A 21,622-nucleotide genomic window follows, 5' to 3' on the forward strand; every position below is an offset into this window, starting at 1 on the left:
CACAGAGCCCGATGTGGGGGCTCCTTCCCGGGAGCCTGAGATCACGACCCAACATCACGACCCCAGCCAAGATCAGGAGCTGGACGCTCAACCGACTGAGCCCCCCAGGCGCCCCCCGCCAATAACGTTTAAAAAGGAAACGGTGGTAGAGGCCAATGGCTGGCGCCCCGCTCTGCCTCGAGGGCCTGGGGGCGCTCCCCGGCCCCGTGCCTGCAGAGCCCCGAGCTCCAGTCGGAACGCGAGCTCACCGCAGACAGCGCGCACGATAGTCCATGTGCCCGTGGGGGCGCCCAGCGCGCCATGTCAGGAGCGCGAACAGGTTCTTCTCCAGCACTAAAATGACACTAACACAGACAGTAGGAAAAAGGGCATTTATTTATTAAAGAAAAATTATCTGTGAATTCCTCTACTGAAGTTAGTACTGACGTTAACACTTTGGGTTGAAACATGCCTTCCTCCAGGGAGCAAGCAGCGCCTACGGGTCGGGTCAAGGAGCGTTTCCAGAGCCCAGAGGGACCCTGTGGGGGAGGCGACCCCTCCCAGAGCAGCCACCGCGTCTGTAAACACTGTCAGAGGCTGGACGCAGCCGTGCACACGGCCATCACACAGGTCGTCAAGCGGAAGATCAAAGCGTGAGAAGAGCCGGCGCCCTGACGGCCCAGGGCGGGCGCGGAGGGCGGGCTCCAGGGAGGCCCCTCCAGCCCCACCCCCTCCCCCCGCAGCCCGCGGCACCCAGGGGTCTCCGTGCTCTTCTGCGACTGGCTGGGGCTAGGAAGAGGGCCTGGGCTGGAGCCGCCCCCAGCTCCGGGACGGGCGCTGGGGCAGAACAGCCGAGCGGCCGCGTCGCCTACGTGCGGTTCAGGGTCTGGAAGATCCTGGAGATCTGCAGCATGACTGGCCCAGTCTCCGGGTCGTTCATCCACTGGGTGCTGTTCAGGGGGTTTTCCAGCATGTCTTCAAATGCTGTGGGGAAGACAGAGCGAGGCCGGCTGAGGCAGCTCCTCCGCACTCGCAGCCAGGAACCTGGCAGTCGCTGTCCTAAAAGGGCGAGCCCTGCATCACCGGGGGCCACGCACGACCCCCTCAACGACCCCCCAGCAGCGTCTGCTATCACACTCATGAGCCGCACTCCGAAGACCGCGTCCCCGTCCCGGGCGGGCGGCGGCGGCCTGTGCACTTGCGGGCACACGGATTCTGGAAAGTGATTTGGCAACAGCAATCAGCAATCTTTTAAAAATAGTCACAGCCTATGAGTCAGTAATTCTGCTTCCAATCCCAGCCTGGCAAAGTCACCAGACGCGGAAAAAACAGAAAGACACTGCTGCACATGTAACGATATCTGACTGGGAAAATCAACGTTCAGTCTCAAGGAAATGACTTTAAAGAACATAAGCGAGGGGCTCCCGGCCGGCTCAGTCAGTGGAACAGGCGACTCGTGACCTCGGGGTCGTGAGTCCAAGCCCCATGTTTGGTGCGGAGACGACTTAAAAGTAAAATCTTAATAAATAAGTCAATAAGCAAAAAAATAATAAAAATGTAACTGAACAATTCCACAACATAAAATGAATCGTCTAAACAGTTCTATAAAACCGTTTCCCTCAGAAACGGGCGTGAGCGACCCTCGCCCGGCAGCCAGCCCCGAGCCAGCACGGAGCCGCCCCACGCGCATGGGCCTCGGGGAGCTGCTTCCCCCACAACTTGGCAGCTCTTTGGGGTCACGTGGGACCACGGCTCACCAGAAAAGTGGGGTTTCATCGCGTTTAGGATGGACAGCCCTCCCAGCCCTTAAAACAATCACCGGGGGCCCTCCTGATCGAAACCTCTGAAAACCAGGTAAAAATATCAGAGAACCCGGAAGAACACCAGGGTGTCTGGGAGAACAAGAGGTAACGTGGGCGGCGTGGGGGTCCAGTGAGGGAAGGAGCCCACGTCTGGCTTCCTCCCGGGAGGAAAGGGCTGAACAAAACCATGAACCGGGCTGTCGGCGAGAGACCACACAGAAGGGTGTGTACGTGAGGAAGGTCTTCGGCAGGACTTACACCTGACAATCCCAGAAAGACAATTATTCCAAACCAAAAGGCAAACAGAAAGTCTGCACGTGTGACAGAGGGTAGTCGCCGACATGTGAAGAGCTCCGAGCCAGGCTCGAAGGCTGAGGCCACAACTGAAGTGGGCGGCAGATGCTCAAGGCCACACGGGGCGCGAGGCCAGCACACGCAGCAGGCGGGGGGACCCGCTGCCCCGACCCGGTCATGCTGTCCTCAGAACGCGAGCTGCACCCGAAGCAGGAAGCAGACGGGGGCGGTCACCGCGGCCGGCCCAAGGCCACAAGGGGAAGAGCGGTTTGAGTGACTAAAAACGGGAACAGCGTGTGCCACCTGAGGCCTCCGCATAGAATCAAAGATCTGTACCCGCTAAACTCCTCCATTTACAACAGCAAAGCCAAGGGGCGCCTGGTGGCTCAGTCGGTTAAGCGTCAGGCTCCTGATTTCAGCTCAGGTCGTGAGCTCAGGGTCGTGAGATTGAGCCCTGCATCGGGCTCTACGATCAGCGGGGAGTCTACTCGGGATTCTCTCTCCCTCTGCCCCTTCTCCCGCATGTACACACAGTCCGTTTGTGTGTGTGTCTCTCTCTCTAAAATGAATAAATCTTAAAAAAAAAAAATTAAAGGGCGAGGCCAGAAGATGCCGCACAGGGATGCACCGGCAGGACGGGAGTAAACCGGGACGGCACACAAGCCCGCAGATGCTCCAGAAGGAAACCCGCCGACCGGGGGTGGGGGCAAGGAGACTTCCGCTGGCTTCTGCGTCCTCTCCTGCTCGTCCCAGATGAGCTATGGTGGGCGCTTTATCTCGTCTGAGGTAATACCGGTTACCTTAAACACTTATCAGAAAGGTGCACCCTGTGTGGCGTGGGGGCCTGGCGGCCGTGGGAGGCCTCCCGGGGGCAGGCAGAGCGCCCGGGCATGAAAGCCGCAGCCCCTCCCGTGCTGGGCAGCACCGGGGCCCCCAGCGCCGTCCGCAGGCCACAGCCCCACCAGGCGCCAGCCGGGGGGCACCAGCTCTGCCTGCCTTGTTTCGGAAATGTGAGGAAAGGCTTCCCGTGAGCAAACGTGACACCACAGGACCGTCCCAGCAGATGGGGAAAGACATTCAGTAAAACCCCACGTCCGTCGTGATGGAAGCCCCTCTTGGAGAAAAGACAAAACCAGCCTAGAGCAGAGGGCTGCGGACCGACCCAAGGCAGCGCGTTCCTTCCTCCGGTCAGGCCTGCAGGCAGCAGGGGAGCCCGGGTTCCGAGCGAGGGGCCCGCGCGTCCCGCACAGAGAAGGAAAATACGTACACACGTGCCCCCGAAGCCCAGAACTTGGGGACCAAGAGAAAAGCTCCCTACTCTGCACCGCACACGCTCCCGGGTAGGTTACCGACTCAGATGAGAAAAGCAAAACTGACAAGACTCCTAGAAACAAATAAAGGAGAACGTCTTCCTCGCCTCGAGCTCGGAGGGTTTTCTCAGATGAAACACACACACTTTCAATACGTTAAAATACATCAAGGTCAGATGAAACACACACACTTTCAATACGTTAAAATACATCAAGGTCAGTCAGCAAAAACGCCAGGAATGGGAAAACGATTTTCAAGATACAAATAGACTAATAAAAGATCAGCGTCCAGCACATGTGAGGAAATTGTGACTGAATAAGAAAAATGATCCAAGAAAAAGAAGCCAAAAGATGGGCCTTTCAGAGCTGAGGTCCCGGCGTGGCCGAAGCTTCCGGAAGGGGCTGGGCCTCACAGCTGCGGCGAGGGCCAAGCTCGCTGACACCTGTGCCCGCCGGGGCGGCAGCTGCTCTCCGCAGGCATCCTGGGGGCCACGGGGGCGGAGCACGCGGGCAGCCGGACGCATCCCCGCCGCCCCACCTGCACACGCCCAGCCCACAGGCAAGGCCGGGGAAGGCAGACCGCCCAAAGCAGCGCCGCACACAAGGCAGCAACGCGAGTCCCACCAGACGGCAGAGCGGGGACCCGGCCCGTGGCACAGTCACGCTGGACGCAGAAGCCCGCCCAGGACCCACCCCGCCCACGGGCGCAGGCACGAGGGGACGGGGGCTCCGGGTGACAGACACAGGCAGCACCACCCCCAGGAGCCTGAGCAACAGTGAAGGCTCGCTCCCAGGGCTCGAGGGGGGACAGCGGTGCAGCAGGGGACGCGGGACTCGATCCCAGGACCCCGAGATCATGACCTGAGCCGAAGGTAGACGCTCAAACGAACGAGCCCCCCCGGACGCCCCCTTAACACCATCTTCTGAAGCTGAACGTAGATGTGTGGCTATTAGTCTTACTGTTATTCTTTAAGTTAGAAAAATACACACGCTTCTGTCCATGTGTTGTGTTTCACAGATAAAACGGGGGCCAAAGAAGTCCCCCACAACAAGAAGAGCAAAGGCAAACACCCGCCCACGCTCCCCCGATCTAGACGGGCCACTCTAACTGGTTCCGGAGCTCGTCCGGAGCCGTCACCCCGTGAGCACAGCCTGCCTGCCAGCCCCGTGGTGACTCAGGCAGGAGTCACGGACAGTGGCGGACACATCGCCATCACTCGGTGACGTCTGTGGGGTGTGGTGGGTCTGCCCCTGGGGAAGCCCACGTACCTAGTAACGTTTTCGGGTTGGTCAGGCCCAGCTGCACCACCGGGTTATCCAGAATGGCTTGGAAGAGAGGGCTGTCGGGGTCGATGCCCTTGTCCAGCTCCTCCGGGGATGGCTTCCGGTCTCCCAGCAGCCACTCGCACTGCAAACGCAAGAGCCACACCCGTGAGTCCCTCCCAAGCCCCCACCAGCACCAGCTGCCCCCCGGGCTGCTCCCAGGGTGGGGCCCAGGCCCAGGGGCTCGGACATCAGGAAGGAAGAGCCACACTGATCCCCGCACCGCAGTTCAGGCAAACGGCTGTGACTTCTCGGTCCTCGGCCACTGAACAGGGGTGAGGCAGGACCCACCCACAGTACCGGGAGGAGAGTGAAGAAATGCACGGAACCCCAGGCTGCGTCCCCGGGAAGTCCCGTGGGCACGGCTGCTGGTGAGCCCGGAGCTGGCTGATTCGCAGTTGTTGGTTCAACAAACTTAGTAAACAAATCACACGCTCGCCCACAGAACACGTACTTTCTTAGAAAGACAAAGAACTCGTAAAACATCTTATACCATCGGACCATCTCCCCTCTCGCTTCTCCTGGAAAGCCAACAACAGAGCGCCTGAGGAAGGAGCCGGACACACAGACTGTCCTGGGCGCATCCTGCTGGCGAGGGGAGGGAAGCCTCCGGCGCACGGACACGTGGTACTCACGGCGGCGTTCTGCTGGTTGTTGTTCACTCTGAGGGCATCTATCACTTCCTTCTCGTCGAAGCCCATCTCCATCAGGGAAATGACGGCCTGCAGGAGAACGCACACACCACTCAGGGCCGCGGGCTAGGACGCGCAGCACGCCTCGGGGGCCAGGCGACAGTGTCCGCAAACTCGGGCCACATGTCAGCACGGCGTCCCAGTGGGGGGCTGACGAGATCAGCACAGGGCGTCCTGGGGCCCGATTCTGCCTCCGCAGCTTCAGGGAATCAGTCCGTCCTTCTGAGCAACAGACGGATCAGAGCCAGGCCGAGTCGGCGCAGCCGCGGATCCCAGCATGCCACAGGCAGGCCACGCCCACGTCAGACCCTCGTAGGCTGGTCCCCACACTGGGACAAAACGGTCTCCACAACCACACGTGAGCTCGTTGCGGACAGACGGCCTCGTTACCCACAATGACAGGTATTAGGGAGAGGCCTTGTAAGCAAACCCGATTTAAGACTAAAATGGTCACATTAATATCAATTTGTGAAGAAAAAAGGTGGGGGGGGGGCTCTTCAGATTTTATCTTTAAAACATGACACTAAAATTAATTTTAAACATCTCACATGTAATAAGATTTAAGCTATAAGTATGAACATTTGATGATTCCTGGAGGGAACAATGACCCAATGTTCAATGTTTTAGGGGGTGGGGAAGACGTCCATTTTCAGGACAAAAATCATGTAAGACACTAAATCCTTCACTTTACTCTTGACTTTTTTTTAATATTGTTTATTATTAATTTGAGAGAGAACGCGTACATACGAGTCGGGGGAGGGGCAGAGGGAGAAGCAGGCCTCCCGCTGAGCAGGGAGCCCGACGTGGGGCTCGATCCCAGGACCCTGGGATCATGACCTGAGCCGAAGGCAGACACCTAACCAACTGAGCCACCCAGGAGCCCCTATTCTTGACTTTTACACGATTTTTAAGAGTCCATTTTGAGAAAAAAAGGTGAAGATTTTATTAATTCTTTAAAGATCCAATCACACTTTTGAATGAGGTCCCGGTCTTCTACTTCTTTGACCTTCCCGCCTTAACTGCCCTACTTCCGCGGGGCTCCTGGGCGTCAGCGCGAGGCAGCAACCCGCAGCACCCCGGCACACTCTTCGGCCACAGAGTGCCACACCTCAGCGGGCTGGGCTCAGCCTGAACTGGGCTGTCAGGTGTCCCAAAGAGCACCCGAAAGGAAGGAAGTCAGGGCAGGTGGCAGTCAGGACACTTTCACCAGAGCCAGATGGTGGACAGGGAGCTCAGGAGGCAGCCCTTCCTACCACAACCCACGTCGTGTGCTTTCCTGAACCAGCTCGTACCCCCAGGGGTGGGGCGCTCCACCCACGAATGCCGGGAGAAGGACCCACCACGCCACAGTCTGACACCCAAGTCACATAAAATCGCCTGGAAGCTCCCACTAAATCTAAGGATAGGGTAGCCTCCCCATGGCTGTCAGTAAAAACGAGCCTCTCCCGTCACTCCCTCCTACCTCAGCCCGGGGAAGCGACGACCTAGGACTTCCGCACGGTGACCGCAGGGATGTGCCCCCGCCTTCCTGCCCGGGGCCCACGCACTCACTCCTGCCCTGCCCTCCGCACCCTGCTGTCCCCACCACTGGCACTGGCATGGGGGGCGTGGGGGGAGGGGAACGACAGCAAAAAGTCTGTTTTTGGTCTCAAGTGCAAGCCCTGCTCTCGGACCCAGGCTTCCCAGGAACCACGCAAACACTCCTGTCCTTACGGGTTCTTCTCTGGAATGGTGTAGGACGAAAGGGCGGGGGACTGTGATGAGCTGGTCCAGCATCGACAGCCTCTGATAACAACATTCAGAGACCCTCTCCCACAAAGAGGCCACAGGAAGGCCCCGCACAGGTGCCCATCTTGGGAGAAGAGCGCATCGAGACAGCTGAGGTGGCACCCACGGGACAGGGCTGAGCAGCGGCGGGCCTGACAAGGACAACACGGGAGCACCCTCGGGGGAAGCCCGGAGCCGCGCGGCAGAGCACAAAGCACCGTCTGAGAGCGCGGCCCCCCGTCCTACAGGGCTCGGCCCAGCACACAGACCGGGCTCTAGAAACACCAGCTCCAGCTCAGCAGAAACGCTTCCAGATGCACAGCTGAGCTCACCAGAAAGCAAAGACCAGCAGCAAACTAGCCTGACAAAGGCCATGCCTTGGGAACGGGCTGGAGCCATCAGCAGGGCCTGGGGGCAGGGGTCTGGTGGCCAAACCCAGACAGGATGTGGACCTTGGGTCCCTACAAGGTGAGGACTTGGAGCTTGAGACCAGGACCCTGCAAAGGGTCTGCCCCACAAAAGGAAAGGGGAGGTGGAAAAGCAGGGGCCCCCGTGCAGGAAAGCGTCAACCCCAGAGCCACGGCCTATACCACACGGGGGCCCAGGAGCCCTGCCTGCGCGCCTAACATGAAACCAGGCCCCCGGCGGGTGGTGTCGCTCAGCCCAGGGTAACAGCCTCACAATCACCCACGGGGGGCATCCCACAGCCCAGCCACACGGGGTTCCCACGGAAACCCACGCCCGCAGGGGAGCCCACTCTGACAACAGCGCACCCCGGGCACAAGCACGAGAGCGTGTGGACTCGGGGCCCTAACACCTGGAGCTCATGCATCTGTAATCTGAAAGAAAAACGCAGGCTTAAAGCACAGAAAACGTCCAAGAGGAAACCAGAAGCCTAGTAAAAGAACAGCACGGTGGAGAACAGGGAGCCACAGAAGCATCCACAACAAGAGGACGACCGAGCAGCAGCATAAACGGCACGCCGACGTCAGCCACCGGACACGGCCACAGCCGGCGGGCCCCGGTCCTCGGAGCCTGCAGACGCCAGCTTACGGGATCGTCAGAGCCGGCCCAGCCCCCCCGTCCGCAGGCAGCCCCGCAGCGCACCACCCTCCCACCCTGGGCAGGGCTCTGCCAGAGCCCGTGGCTCTCGCCAACAGCGACAACGTGGACAGGATCCTGTTGTCGCTTTCAGATGACAAACGTGTCGGCCAATTATTCGGAGGACAAACAGCCACCTGGATCTGTGGGAGGGCAACTTAAAACTGAATTTAGGCCTGTCTATAAGCCCCTCACCCAGCTTTACCCCCACGTGGAGAAACAGCAACCCCGCCTGGCTGCCCCCGGGCCCAGGAACACATACCCGAGCGTCAGCCCGAAACTCCCTTTTCCTCCGGATCTTCTTGAAGATCTCCGTGAGCTCATCTCTGGGCTCCTCATCTCCCGTGCTAGTCCCAGCAGCCTCAGGGGCAACCTCAGGGGCGGCCTCGGCCTGCGCCCCTCCTGGCGAGGCCTGGCCCGGAAGAGGCGTGTCAATGGTCGGGTCTTCCGCATGCTCGATTAACCACTCCATGGCCTGAGGTACCGACATGCTGAAAGGCAACAGGAGACTCTTTCCAGCACCCCCAGGCCGGTCCCAGGGCCTCCAGCCTCCTTGACATCCCCAGGGAAAGCCTCTCTGGTGACCCTCGTCGGGAGAATCTCAGCACCGAGGGCTGTGGTGCTCTGGGCCCTGCCCCACACAACCCCAAGACCCCGGCCAGAGCACCGAAACCCAAGTACTGAGCCTGGGGAGCAAACTGGTGAGGTACACACGAGAATCTAGGCCCACGGCAGAAAGAAGCACAGCCCACGGACTGTCCTCTGATGTACAACTCATCTGCTTCGGGTCCACGCGTAGACGCAGAAGCGAGTGGCTGCGGCCAGGCAAGCACGGGAAGCTGCTGGAGGGGACACTGCACACACCTCCAGCCGCCACGTCCCAGACACACACAGGCTCTGACGTGGTGCTTGCACACAATGGCCCCGGGAGGACCCGAAAGGACAGCGTGCCCACGGCACGTTCCCAGCAAGGGCCACTGTCTTAAGACACTTCGAGATGCCCCACCAAGTTACCTCTGGGACGCCATTTAAGGTCTCTCTTTAAAAGCTCACATCTACTATAAATGGTTCAATCTAAGAGCTTAGGACGGAGGACATCACCCCGGGGGAGCCCCACAGCGTCGGGAGCAAGGGGAGGAGATGGCCCGGACGTACTGGTTCAGCCGAAGGGCCTTCGCGGCCCTGCTCTCCGGGAAGCCCATCTCCGTGAGCTGCCGCAGGGCAGCCTCGTCCACTCTCTCATCCTCCTCCTCGTCCAGCATCGCTGCAGGCGAGAGATGGGGCCACCTGTGAGGGCCAGGCTACTGCGAGGACTGCCCCCACCCCAGAGCCTCAGGGCCCCACCTGCATGCCAAACCCCCTAAATCTCAGCAAATCAACAAGGAACCTTCAGCCAACAGGCTGAACAGGAGCCCCACATCAACAGAAAGTACGAACGTAAAGCATTCTCAGTCTCCCCAGTACTGACGCGGGGACCACGAGTGTGAACGGGGACTGCAGGGGGCTGACACAGCCTCTGAGGCGGGGCACACAGCGGGGTCTGAACGCAGGATCCGGTCAACCTGGGGCATGCTCATACCATTCGCCTTCTTAAACAGTTCAACTGCATCCGGGTTCAGTGCTAACAACTTTTGTGCCACCTCGATGAGAGACACCAGGATTTTCCGGAGTTCTGTCTGGAACTGCAGGGAAAGAAAAAAGGCTCTTACTTCTCCAAGTGCCCAAGAGACCTGCTGGGTGTGTAAGCACACTCCTGGGCCCTACAGCTCTGTATCTTTGAGTCCAACTATACGCCGCTATTGGTTCCAGGATGTGGAGACCAATGGAGGGAGAGGTGGGTGGGGCCGCAGAGTGGCAGGAGGGCTCAGCCTGGCAGGGAGGAGAGGCCTCGCTGGCATAGATGGGCTGTGTGCATGGCTTCTTGGCTGGCGACACCGAGAAACATCTGGAAACATTGCTCAGCCCTTTGGCCAACACAGAAAGCGCCAGCCCGCTACGTAAGCAGAAAAGATCAGCCTGACTGGATGGGCCTCCCAGACCCGGGCCTCCGATTCTCACCTGGCCAGAGGCTGGCCGGCACAGCAGCGTCGGCTGCAGCCAACTGGCCCCTACTGAGGAAGAACGCCGCTGGGAATGCAATCAGGAACCCCGACAGACCAGTCCCCAGTCCCACAGGCGAGAAAGGGGTCAGCCGCCCCTCTTCCCCACAACAGGCTTCAGAACGTGAGAGCCACTATGGGGCCGTCCCACACACAGCCTGGGGATGTGTGTCAGAGCCCAAGGCCCTGGTCAGTAGGGAACTCTCTGCTGCTACATGAGCAGGTGGCGCTCTCGGATTAGGTGGTCACGCTGTCCCAGTCCCCTACAGCGCGGGCACACCCCTGGTTCTGGGCCGGTCCACGGGACACTGGACACGCTCTACGTTTTTAGCTTAGAACTTTCCAATCCAAAGTAACTAAGAGTCCAGACTTCTAGCTACAAGATTTTGCCAAACTTAGCGCAAAACTCTAACATACTCCCAGTAGGATCTATCTTTTCAGTCCTGCCTTCCAATGTCTTTTTAAACTTTATGTTTTGAAATAATTTTAGGGGGCGCCTGGGTGGCTCAGTTGGTTAAGCGACTGCCTTCGGCTCAGGTCATGATCCTGGAGTCCCGGGATCGAGTCCCGCATCGGGCTCCCTGCTCAGCGGGGAGTCTGCTTCTCCCTCTGACCCTCCTCCCTCTCCTGCTCTCTGTCTCTCATTCTCTCTCTCTCAAATAAATAAATAAAATCTTTATAAAAAAAAAAAAGAAAAAGAAATAATTTTAGGTCATACGCAGAGTTCCTGTCTGCCCTTCACCCCGGCTTCCCAAAGTACCGCCAAGAGGCCATGCGGCCCTCACGCGGGTGTGATGAGCCCGAGGTGCGGCCCACAGCGAGCACTCACGTCTCTGACGTTGGTCTGAACCTCGGCCCGGTCCATGTTGTGGGACGGCAAGTTGGCAGTTGCTCGGAAGATAGCATCTCTATCTGGGGCTTTCTGGTCTTGTTTTTTCTACACAGAAAATTAGAAAGTCAGAAATGAATATGAGAGCAGTAAAAGGCAAGACCACGTAAGCTGAGCACACAGAGCTTGACTAGGGAGAGAATCACTCTCCGTCGGCAGCAGAGGGTCCCTGCGGGTTCGGTGCTCACTTGGGACACAATTCCTGCCTGTCATGGCCAGAGGGTGGCAGGGCAGGAGAGCAGACAGACACGGTCCCTTGTGGCCACAGAGAGACCGTCACACGTGAGCTGTGGCTGCGCCGGGGCCAGGAACGCGCACTCCCCCCGCCTGCTCCCGAAGCCCTGCCGCAACAGCACGACCCTATCAGACGGTCAAGACTCCCGAGACAGAGAGCGGGAGACATGGAGACCGTTCTTCCAAAACAGAAAACAGAAAGGGGTCAGCACAGAGCAGAAGCCTGACCAGAAACAAGGCCCGGCCAACTCCAGGCCAATGCCAGAGCCCAAAGGAAGCGCAGGTTGGGAGTGAGCAGCTGGAGCCGAGAACAGCGCTCCCCTACCACCCTGCTCCGCCAGCAACCACCTGGGGGGCAGACTTGAGAAGCCCCCGAGCCAGGGAGCCTGGGCTCAGCAGCAGGAAAAGGAGGTACCATGCTAATCCTTGACAGTAAGACCCAGCCCCCCATCACTAGTGGCTGTAAGGACACCGAGCAGGAGACTCACCGCTGTGGGGAGGGGGGGCACAGGGCTGGGTCTGCCCCACAGGGAAGCCCAGCGAGCTGCAGGCACACCCCACTGGGCACAGAGAGCAGCCGGTGAGCCCCCCGTGCCTCTTACTGAGAAGGCAGCTAAGGAGGGGCAGGGGCGTGCGGAAAGCCCCCAACACGAAAGACAGAGACCAAAATGAGAAGGGGAAAAGTAAAGAAGCATGAAAGAGAGAACAAAAGGAAGAGGATTTCATGCCAGAGAACCGTCGGAGAGACAGGACACTGTCATCATCGGAGACCAAGTCCCCACTGGGAAATGTAAACTATCACGGCCAGATCAACAGGCCGTAGCACAGTTAGAGGATAATGTCCAGGAAATCATCCTGAAGGCAGGTCCAGCATCCAACCAACAGGAACTCCAGAAAGAGGGAAGAGAAAACAAGAGGAGGGCATTCTCCAAAAACAATCCAGAAAAACTTCAAAACAAAAACCCATGAATCTCCAGACTCTGCATGCCAAACACAGCAGAGGCGGAAGACCTGCATCCATGCAAACCATGAAATCTGAGAGCTCTCAACAGCCTCCCCAGATGTTGAGAGACCCCGGAGGGAGTGGGAGAAGAGGGAGCGGAGCATGCACAGAAGACGAGTCCTCAGTCCCACGGCCCCGTGGACACCCTGGAAGCGGGGACCAACATTTTCATTGTGCACGCACACGGCTGGCGCTCACCAACAGCCACTCGATGCTGAAGTGCAGGGCCTCAAGATTCCCTTCCCTTTCTAGATGCCAGAGGAAGCCAGGCTCCACCAGACCAAGAGACAAGTCAACTGCAAGACACTGGATTCTGCTGGCAGAATTTGAAGATGGCCCTAAGATCCCACCCTGGCCATCATGCCTGCACGATCCCAGAGCCTGTGAGCAGGATGGCCGCACCCTGGGTAAGGTCATGCTGTGGCACAGCCAACTTTAAGGAAAGGAAATGACCTGCCTTGGGAGGCCTTACCTAATCAGGCAGGCCCTGCAAAAGGACGGGGCTCTTTCTGTCACTGGCTCCAGAGATGCAGGGGACCACGTGGCAAGGAAGAGTGGCGGGCCCCACGTGCCAAAAGAAAGTGCCCCGGCTGACAGAGAAAGGAAAGGGGACCTCGGCCCTTCAGCCATAGGAACTGCCAACCACCTGAAGGGGCCCGAAGCAGACCCTTCCCCAGAGCTTCCCTGGAGGAATGCAGACCAGCCACACCTTGATTGGAACCCGAGAGCCTGAGCGCAGGGCCCAGCTGAGCGGGCCCAGACTGCTGACCTGCAGACCGGGAGCTGTGTGCGGTTTTAGGCTGATGCGTCCATGGCACCGGGACAGGTGGCAGCAGGAAGTGTCCAGGTACACAAGGTTCAGAAGCTCTAACACAGGGGCGAGGCGGGAAGGCCCAGGCTGCACGACAGGCCTGGAGGCCACTGAGGAAGAGGGGTGTTGCGGGGAGGAGCTGGAGGGACGATGTCTCCAGGACAGCGGGGACTGGCAGATGGCCTCGTACAGGGGACCCTGCTTCCAGAGGGATTTATCGATCCCAGCAAAGAATTTCAAAAAATTAGCGAGAAGCCTATAGAAAACAAGCTGACAAGGTAATTATTGATTCCAGGAGAAACATGAAAAAGGATAAATAATCTCAGGACCCTTCGCTCCTAACGGAAAACAGCACGCGCACACTAACACTGATGGAAACCCTGAGATCTTCAACCAGTGTCAGGATCTAACACTCCAAACATCAAGGAGCCAAAGAATCAAAAACTGATATTCTAAGAAATAACCAATTCTGGGACGCCTGGGTGGCTCAGTCGTTAAGCGTCTGCCTTCGGCTCGGGTCATGATCTCAGGGTCCTGGGATCGAGCCCCGCATCGGGCTCCCTGCTCAGCTGGGAGTCTGCTTCTCCCTCTCCTCCTGCCTGCCGCTCCCCCTGCTCGTGCTCTCTCTCTCTCTGTCAAAAATAAATAAAAAATCTTTAAAAAAGAAAGAAAGAAAGAAAAAAAGAACCAATTCTGCGTGTGGTTTTGAAATCAGAAAAAGAATTACTGAAGGAATGGCTGAAAGAGCTCCAAGAGGGCAACTTTAGGGCACGTGACGCAGGTGGGAGGAGGTTGCTTTTATTAAGAGACTGGTAATGTTATTTGAGTCCATAAATGTGTACTACTTTCACCTAAAATTAATACTAATTCACAAAAAGAGGCACTAACGTCTTACAATGTTTCATTTTGCAAATATGTGCACAGAAAAGGTGACCTCCCAAGTGAGGTCCACAGTGTGCTGCGAGGCGCCCAGAGGTGCCGGGGCAGTGGGAACCCCGCTGTCTACACTGGTCACCCCCAGCCGACACTGTGACCTGAGAACCGCGGTTCGCGCGGGCAGCTCTCAGGGTGGGGCAGAGCAGGCCCCGATCTGCCTCCTGGAGATGGGGTGAGCAGCCGGCCCGTGTGCGAGCCGGCACTGGCCAGGTGTGGCCACAGATAAGGGGGCACGCGAAGCCCAAGGCGCCCCTCCTGCCGCCTGACCCCCAGGAGGGCCTCAGATAGCTCTGCTCCCTGAGAGCGCGTTCCGCTGGCAGGCACGGGCCCCGCCCCAGGAGTCTGGCCTGCTTTCTCCGGGGTGAGCACTCTCCCTAGCATTGCAAAGCATGAATAGGAAACTCTACCCGAGAGAAACAAAGGAAAACTGTGAAATTAGTGTGGCTGCCCTTTTAAGATGGCACCGCTTTGCACCTGGGCGCAGGTGTTAGGGGACCCCTGGCCTTCCACTGCGCACGCGCCTGCACTCCCGGGAGAGGGGCCCTAGTGCGCCGCCCACCACCCCTTCCCTGCGTTCCTTCTCCTTGTCCTGTGAGTGCAGGCCTCGCCCGACAAGAGGCAGGCCTGACAGGGGCTCAGGAGTTACCCTGACCTCGAGAAGGTGCCGGACGCGCAGCCCAGAGAACACAGCGTGGAGGCTTCCCTGCGTGCCTGCCCCTGACCAGGAGGGGCTCGGCCACAACAGGAGGCCCCCGTGATTGTTGACTGTGGGCCCTGCTGGGTCTGGGAACACCTCGTACCCAGGAGGTTTCTTTCTCACGGGCTGGAGGGTGGGAGACTCTAACCAAGACTTCCGGTTCCAAAATCTGAAACTGACCTTTTCTTCGGCCGAGACGTCAGCCATCTTAGGAAGTGGAGTGGGAGCACGCTTCTTTATCAACAATAAGACATCTAGGAAAAAAAGACGTCTGTCAAGCTGGTTACCGTTTTCCTCCATAAGATGACAATATGGGCACAAGAGAGGGGCACCTGGGGGGCTCAGTTGGTGAAGCATCTGCCTTCGGCTCAGGTCATGACCCCAGGGTCCTGGGATGGAGTCTCACATCGGGCTCTCTGCTCCACGGGGAGCCTGCTTCTCCCTCTCCCACTCCCCACCTCATTCTCTCTCTCTCTCTCAAATAAATAAAATCATTAAAAAAAAAAAAAAAATGGGCGCGAGAGGACCCAAGGCCAGACGAGCAGGGGCTCCCCCCGGGTGCCGCCTAAGCCAAGCCCGTGCTTCCCTGCCTTCCTGCCCGCACACAGCTTCCAGAGCGTGGCAAGAACCCGGCCACGGGTCACACAGGTGACTGGTGGCCCAGGAGGCACACACAGCGCAGCCCTGAGAACCATGCAAAGAACTGGTGGGAATCTTGCAAAACATCCTCATTTCAATGGGCTCAGTTTTCTGAGGTTGGAGAGCTGGCCTCAACCCTCAGAGCTAAACTGAGGCCGTGTGCGCAAGGTCAGCCGGCTCCCACCTGGTTGTGGGCTTGACCTCCACGCTCGATGAAGGTCTATAAACAGTACTTTCAAAAGAGATTATTTAAGGGAATCCCAGAATTAAAATCATCCTTTGAATGACAAATAGAAAACCAAAGATTTCTCCCCAAAAGCCTCCAAACACAAACTCTAAGCAACTAAACAGATGTGCACAGAATAAGAGTATCTTCCTAGGACATTTGAAACAATAACCATAATTGTACTTTCCAGCCCCAGAATAAAGCCTGCAGCAGCTCTGGAGGCCTTGGTCTTGCTCTGACACAGAATTAAAAATAAAGTTCACATCTGGTTTCTCAGATGGATGCTGCTTGTCCAATTTCGGTTTGTGCTGTTTTTCACAAACAGCCCATAATGCGCACTTTGTTTTAACAAAGGAAGAACAAAACCATTTTAGCTGACCCAGTTTCCCTGCTCGGCCCCAGCCTGGAGCACACACTCGGACGCCAAGGGCGCCTTCGCCTCTCGCTCCCCGGCTCCCAGCTGCGCCATGGCTCCCACCGCTGCCCTGTGAGGCCCCTACCTTGGTCTTGGATGTTCTCTTCCAAGATCGTTTTGGCATCACTCAGCACCCTCTCCGAAGCAGCGTGGATCAATTTGTGATGGGTCACACTTTTGGGGTCTTCTAAGCTCCCCTGGGCACACTGGGGGGGACAAAGTTATATATTTCAAGACAGAAAACAAATCATAACTCTAATGATATTAGAACCTGACACCCCAAGCCACACCAGGCATTTACTGGTTACTAGCTAGAAAATTAAGGCACAGATGAAGTCAAAGAACTCCCATGAATGTTGGAAGCTGAACAAAATGCCACAACATCTGATCCCCTAGGGCAGCGATCTGTCCACCAACCCACTAAGTACTCCTGAAATAGGTTCACAGCCTGACCTAAAATACCCTGCTGGTAATTAGTGGCAACCTGAATCGCTTCCTTCGTCTGGAAAGGTCTGGAGAGTCATTTTAAAACGAAAATAGCAGGTCCACTGTTCCCTGAAAACCTTAAGATCGAAGTATGATTTGTGCACTTTTTCTCTCTTCCAGATACATGAAGGGGCTGAGAGACAGCCGAGAGAGAAGCTAGTCCACAGAGAGCCAGAAACAGGGGCCTGACCACTTCAACGCCTGCACAAGTCCGAGAGGAGGGCAACCGGCCTTTGCTCGGCCCTTGGCTCACCAAGCGACCACCACCCAGACCCAGGAGCTGCAGGAGCCGCTAGCAGGGCCCCTCCTGGGCGTTCAAAGGGGGTGGAGCGGCACACAGTTACAGCTCACTGGCCAGGGCCCAGAAGCCCCAGAACGTGACACCAGGGTGGGGGGCACTGACGTCCAGGCCATAGGGGGTTGCAACGACACCTGTGGCGTGAAGGCTTCGGGGGGCTGTCACACATTCACGTAAACTGGCAGGGCCGAAGGGGGCGCAGATGGAACCCAGCCCACAGGAGGATACATTCCTACCACTTACGGCAGCAGACACCACCCCCCTCACTCGCCTTGAATTCGAAACTGGCTCTGCTCCCAGAAATACGGGGTGTGCTTCTGCTAATTCTGAAATTTGCAGGCTAGTGGATTTGACAAGTTCAGAATACAGTCTATGAAACACAATTTTCCAAAACAATCCTCATCTGGCTCTTGAAACCACCGTCCTGTGCAGCATGCCAACAGCATGCCAGGAGCACAACACAGGCGTGAGTCATCCGCACCGTGCGCGGTTACTTCATTCTGGGTCTTTGTCCTCAGCAGCAGCACTGTGAGCAAGCTGAGTGTGGCAGCAAAATAGCCCCGGAAGAGCCCATCGCCCGGGCAGGGCGGCTGTGACTCCTGAACCTGCCTCCGCCCCAGAGGAGCCAGCGGGGGGCTCCTGCACCTGACGCCCTGTGTCGTCCCAACACGCCCTGTCACATGATCTAAGGAACGTGGACAGCTTGCGGCGCCTGGGGGGCCCAGTCGTTAAGCGTCTGCCTTGGCTCAGGTCATGATCCCGGGGTCCTGGGATCGAGCCCCACATCGGGCTCCCTGCTTCTCCCTCTCCGTCTGCCCCTCCCCCCTGCCCGTGTGCTTGCTCTCTCTCTCTCTAATAAATAAAATCTTAAAAAAAAAAAAAAAAACATTAACAGCCGTAAGAACAGGTACAGGTTATGTCGTGGCAATTTCACGAAAGATCCCAATCCGTATAAAAACCCAAAAAGAGAAAAGCAAGTGTGGCAATCCATCTCTCTAAGAGTTGTGATGATAATACCCCTCAATGAGAAAGCAACACACTCCCAACAGGACCATGGGGTGAAGTGGAGGGGGTGGGGAGACACCCACACTGTCCCCTTCGGGGAGGAAGGAAAAAATGACGCCAGCTTGCACCGGGGCAAAGTGGGAAGGCGGGACAGAAGCTCAAGCACGCACGAAGCCTCACTGCCCGCAGCAACAGGACACTCAGGGAACGATCTCCAGGGTGACGTTCGAGTATACACCTTGAGAATTCTCTTCTCTAACTAATGCGTCCTGGCCGGCTCGAGAGGCAGCGCGCCCTGCCTACGGAACAGGACGGGCACCGAGGTGGGAATACTTTCTGACAACTCAGCTCTCAGGTCCCCTGATTTACGCCGCTCCTCCACACCTGGAGAGACTGCAGAGTGGAATAAAATCTCAATTTAAGGTAGGAGAGTGCCAGAAAAATCCCAAACGACACACCTCAATCCCGACTGGAATAATAAATATCAGGTCCATGATAATTAGCATCTTATTCAAATTGGCTGCCTAATGAACCCCAAGAGCTCCTGAAATTCATTAGCAAGCATCTGTGGATCAAACAGTTCTCATTTCCTGTTCCCCTTCATAAAATAACATTATGATAGCTATGTAAATTAGTAAGTTAAGCGAAATGCCATTCCCATCTACCCCTGACTTCTCCCTGCCTGACTCAGCAGGTGGCATGCCATGTCCATGCAGGTCTGGACTGACAGTCCATCCCCACATATTCCAGTCATGCACACGTTTGTCTGGGGCCCCCTGGGAGCCTGGCCCGGACACGTGAATACAGGCCCAGCCCCCAGGAGCTCCTGTCCTAGGTGGGCTGCAGGGGAGAGGGACACGGCACCTGAGGAGGTTTCTGTTAACATGACACCGCTAGACAAACAGCGGTGCCCGGCTCTAACAGCCTGCTGGCTAACGGCCATCCTGGGGTCTCCTACGTGGGGAAAGGACTCGACCGAAGAAAGGCCTGCGAGCCCGCCGGAGGGCGTGAGCCTGGCGCCCCTCCTCCTTGACGTGAGTTCCTGACACCCAGCGCGGCCCAGAGGAGGGCTCGCTCCAGCAGCCAGCGTGCTCTTCAGCCTGCCCTGGACAGTCGAGGACCACCCGCAGAACCACACTCACGGGCGACCCCGCACGGTCGAGGACCACCCGCGGAACCACACTCACGGGCGACCCCGGACGGTCGAGGACCACCCGCGGAACCACACTCACGGGCGACCCTGGACGGTCGAGGACCACCCGCGGAACCACACTCACGGGCGACCCTGGACGGTCGAGGACCACCCGCGGAACCACACTCACGGGCGACCCTGCACAGTCGAGGACCACCCGCGGAACCACACTCACGGGCGACCCTGCACAGTCGAGGACCACCCGCGGAACCACACTCACGGGCGACCCTGCACAGTCGAGGACCACCCGCGGAACCACACTCACGGGCGACCCTGCACAGTCGAGGACCACCCGCGGAACCACACTCACGGGCGACCCTGCACAGTCGAGGACCACCCGCGGAACCACACTCACGGGCGACCCTGGACAGTCGAGGACCACCCGCGGAACCACACTCACGGGCGACCCTGGACAGTCGAGGACCACCCGCGGAACCACACTCACGGGCGACCCTGCACAGTCGAGGACCACCCGCGGAACCACACTCACGGGCGACCCTGCACAGTCGAGGACCACCCGCGGAACCACACTCACGGGCGACCCTGCACAGTCGAGGACCACCCGCGGAACCACACTCACGGGCGACCCTGCACAGTCGAGGACCACCCGCGGAACCACACTCACGGGCGACCCTGCACAGTCGAGGACCACCCGCGGAACCACACTCACGGGCGACCCTGCACAGTCGAGGACCACCCGCGGAACCACACTCACGGGCGACCCTGGACAGTCGAGGACCACCCGCGGAACCACACTCACGGGCGACCCTGCACAGTCGAGGACCACCCGCGGAACCACACTCACGGGCGACCCTGCACAGTCGAGGACCACCCGCGGAACCACACTCACGGGCGACCCTGCACAGTCGAGGACCACCCGCGGAACCACACTCACGGGCGACCCTGCACAGTCGAGGACCACCCGCGGAACCACACTCACGGGCGACCCTGCACAGTCGGGGACCACCCGCGGAACCACACTCACGGGCGACCCTGCACAGTCGAGGACCACCCGCGGAACCACACTCACGGGCGACCCTGCACAGTCGAGGACCACCCGCGGAACCACACTCACGGGCGACCCTGCACAGTCGAGGACCACCCGCGGAACCACACTCACGGGCGACCCTGCACAGTCGAGGACCACCCGCGGAACCACACTCACGGGCGACCCCGCACAGTCGAGGACCACCCGCGGAACCACACTCACGGGCGACCCCGGACAGTCGAGGACCACCCGCGGAACCACACTCACGAGCGACTCAGTCGCTACAACAACCCGAGAACCTGGGGTTCGTCGCCGTACCCGTGTCATTCGCCACGCGGGATCCGCACCAAGAGGCCAAGCTACATTCTGACAAGGAAACCCTCAGGGTGCCGAGCAGCCTCCCTGGCAGCCGGAGTCAGACAGGCGTCTCGCCGCCCGGTGAGAATATCAGATAAGGCCACCAGAACTAGTTCCAAAGTCAGCGACCCGGGGACCAACCACACAAGGGATATTTCACACCAACAGGCCGCAGAAGGTGGCTCTCCCGGCGGGAGCCCCTTCCCGGCTCTACCCACGAGTCAGCGTAAAGGCCGCGGGGAGCGGGCTCAGGGACGGTCAGGCCCGCACGTTCGGCGGCAGGAGCGGCCAGAGCCGGGCCCCGGCCCAGAGGCCGGCCTGCGGGCAACGGAAGGCCCTCTCCTCGGCGGGCCCCTCCTTCCCCGGGCACCGCTCCCGGCCTCCAGAGCCTCACCCCGAGGGCAAGCAAGCACAGCTGCGGGGAAACCCCGGGCCCTGCCGCGCGCGGCGACTTCCGTGTCCTGCCTCCGTCGCCCCGCCCGCCCCCAGCTCCTCGGGCTGCTGCAGCCGTCCAACGACAGGCGCTCGGCCCGGGGCCGGCCCGGGGAGGGCGTCTGGAAGGTGTCGGGAGGGGGCAGGCCTGGGGCGCGCCGGCCTTACGTGCTTGAGGCAGCGCTCCTTGAGCTTCTCCACCGACGTGTCCTCGGTCGCCTCCTCCAGCCACTCGGCGCCGTCGGAAGCGCAGATGTGCAGCCGCAGCACCTTGCCCGCGAAGATCTTCTCCTCCTGCACGAACATCGCGCCGCCGCCGCCCGGCCTGCGCCCGCCGCCCGGGCCGTGAAGGTCACCGGGGCGGGGCCTGGCCGCCCGCGCGCTCTCTCGCTGGGCGCCGCCGCCCCGCCCCGGCTCCCCTCGGCTGGCCGCCCGTCACTTGCCGCGGGCCGAGCGGTCGCCTCGCTCCCGCCGCCGGGCCGCCGGGGGCGCGCTGTCTCCGCCGCGACGGAAGTGCGTCACAGCGCGCGCCCGGAGCATGCCGGGAGTTGTGGTTCTCCAGCGGCCTCGGCCCTCCCGCCGCCGCGCCGGAAGTGCGTCACCGGGAGCGCCCGATGCATGCCGGGAGCTGTAGTTCTCTTGCTGCT

The 21,622-nt window shown here is 59.0% G+C and overlaps 1 protein-coding gene across 1 annotated transcript; it reads right to left on the reverse strand.

Moving 5' to 3' along the window:
• Window positions 1-356: 356 nt before the first annotated feature.
• On the reverse strand, window positions 357-21,452 carry UBAC1 (UBA domain containing 1). Its single transcript, XM_036092131.2, has 10 exons — window positions 21,144-21,452; window positions 16,303-16,423; window positions 15,118-15,191; window positions 11,197-11,304; window positions 9,848-9,950; window positions 9,424-9,532; window positions 8,531-8,759; window positions 5,344-5,430; window positions 4,655-4,793; window positions 357-963 (listed from the first exon to the last, which is right to left on the reverse strand). Exons 1-10 carry the CDS (start codon window positions 21,279-21,281, stop codon window positions 848-850), a joined length of 1,224 nt encoding a protein of 407 aa, XP_035948024.1. The 5' UTR covers window positions 21,282-21,452; the 3' UTR covers window positions 357-847.
• Window positions 21,453-21,622: the final 170 nt, after the last annotated feature.

Source organism: Halichoerus grypus, chromosome 14, assembly GCF_964656455.1.
Source record: "Halichoerus grypus chromosome 14, mHalGry1.hap1.1, whole genome shotgun sequence".
Taxonomy (NCBI): Eukaryota; Metazoa; Chordata; class Mammalia; order Carnivora; family Phocidae; genus Halichoerus; species Halichoerus grypus.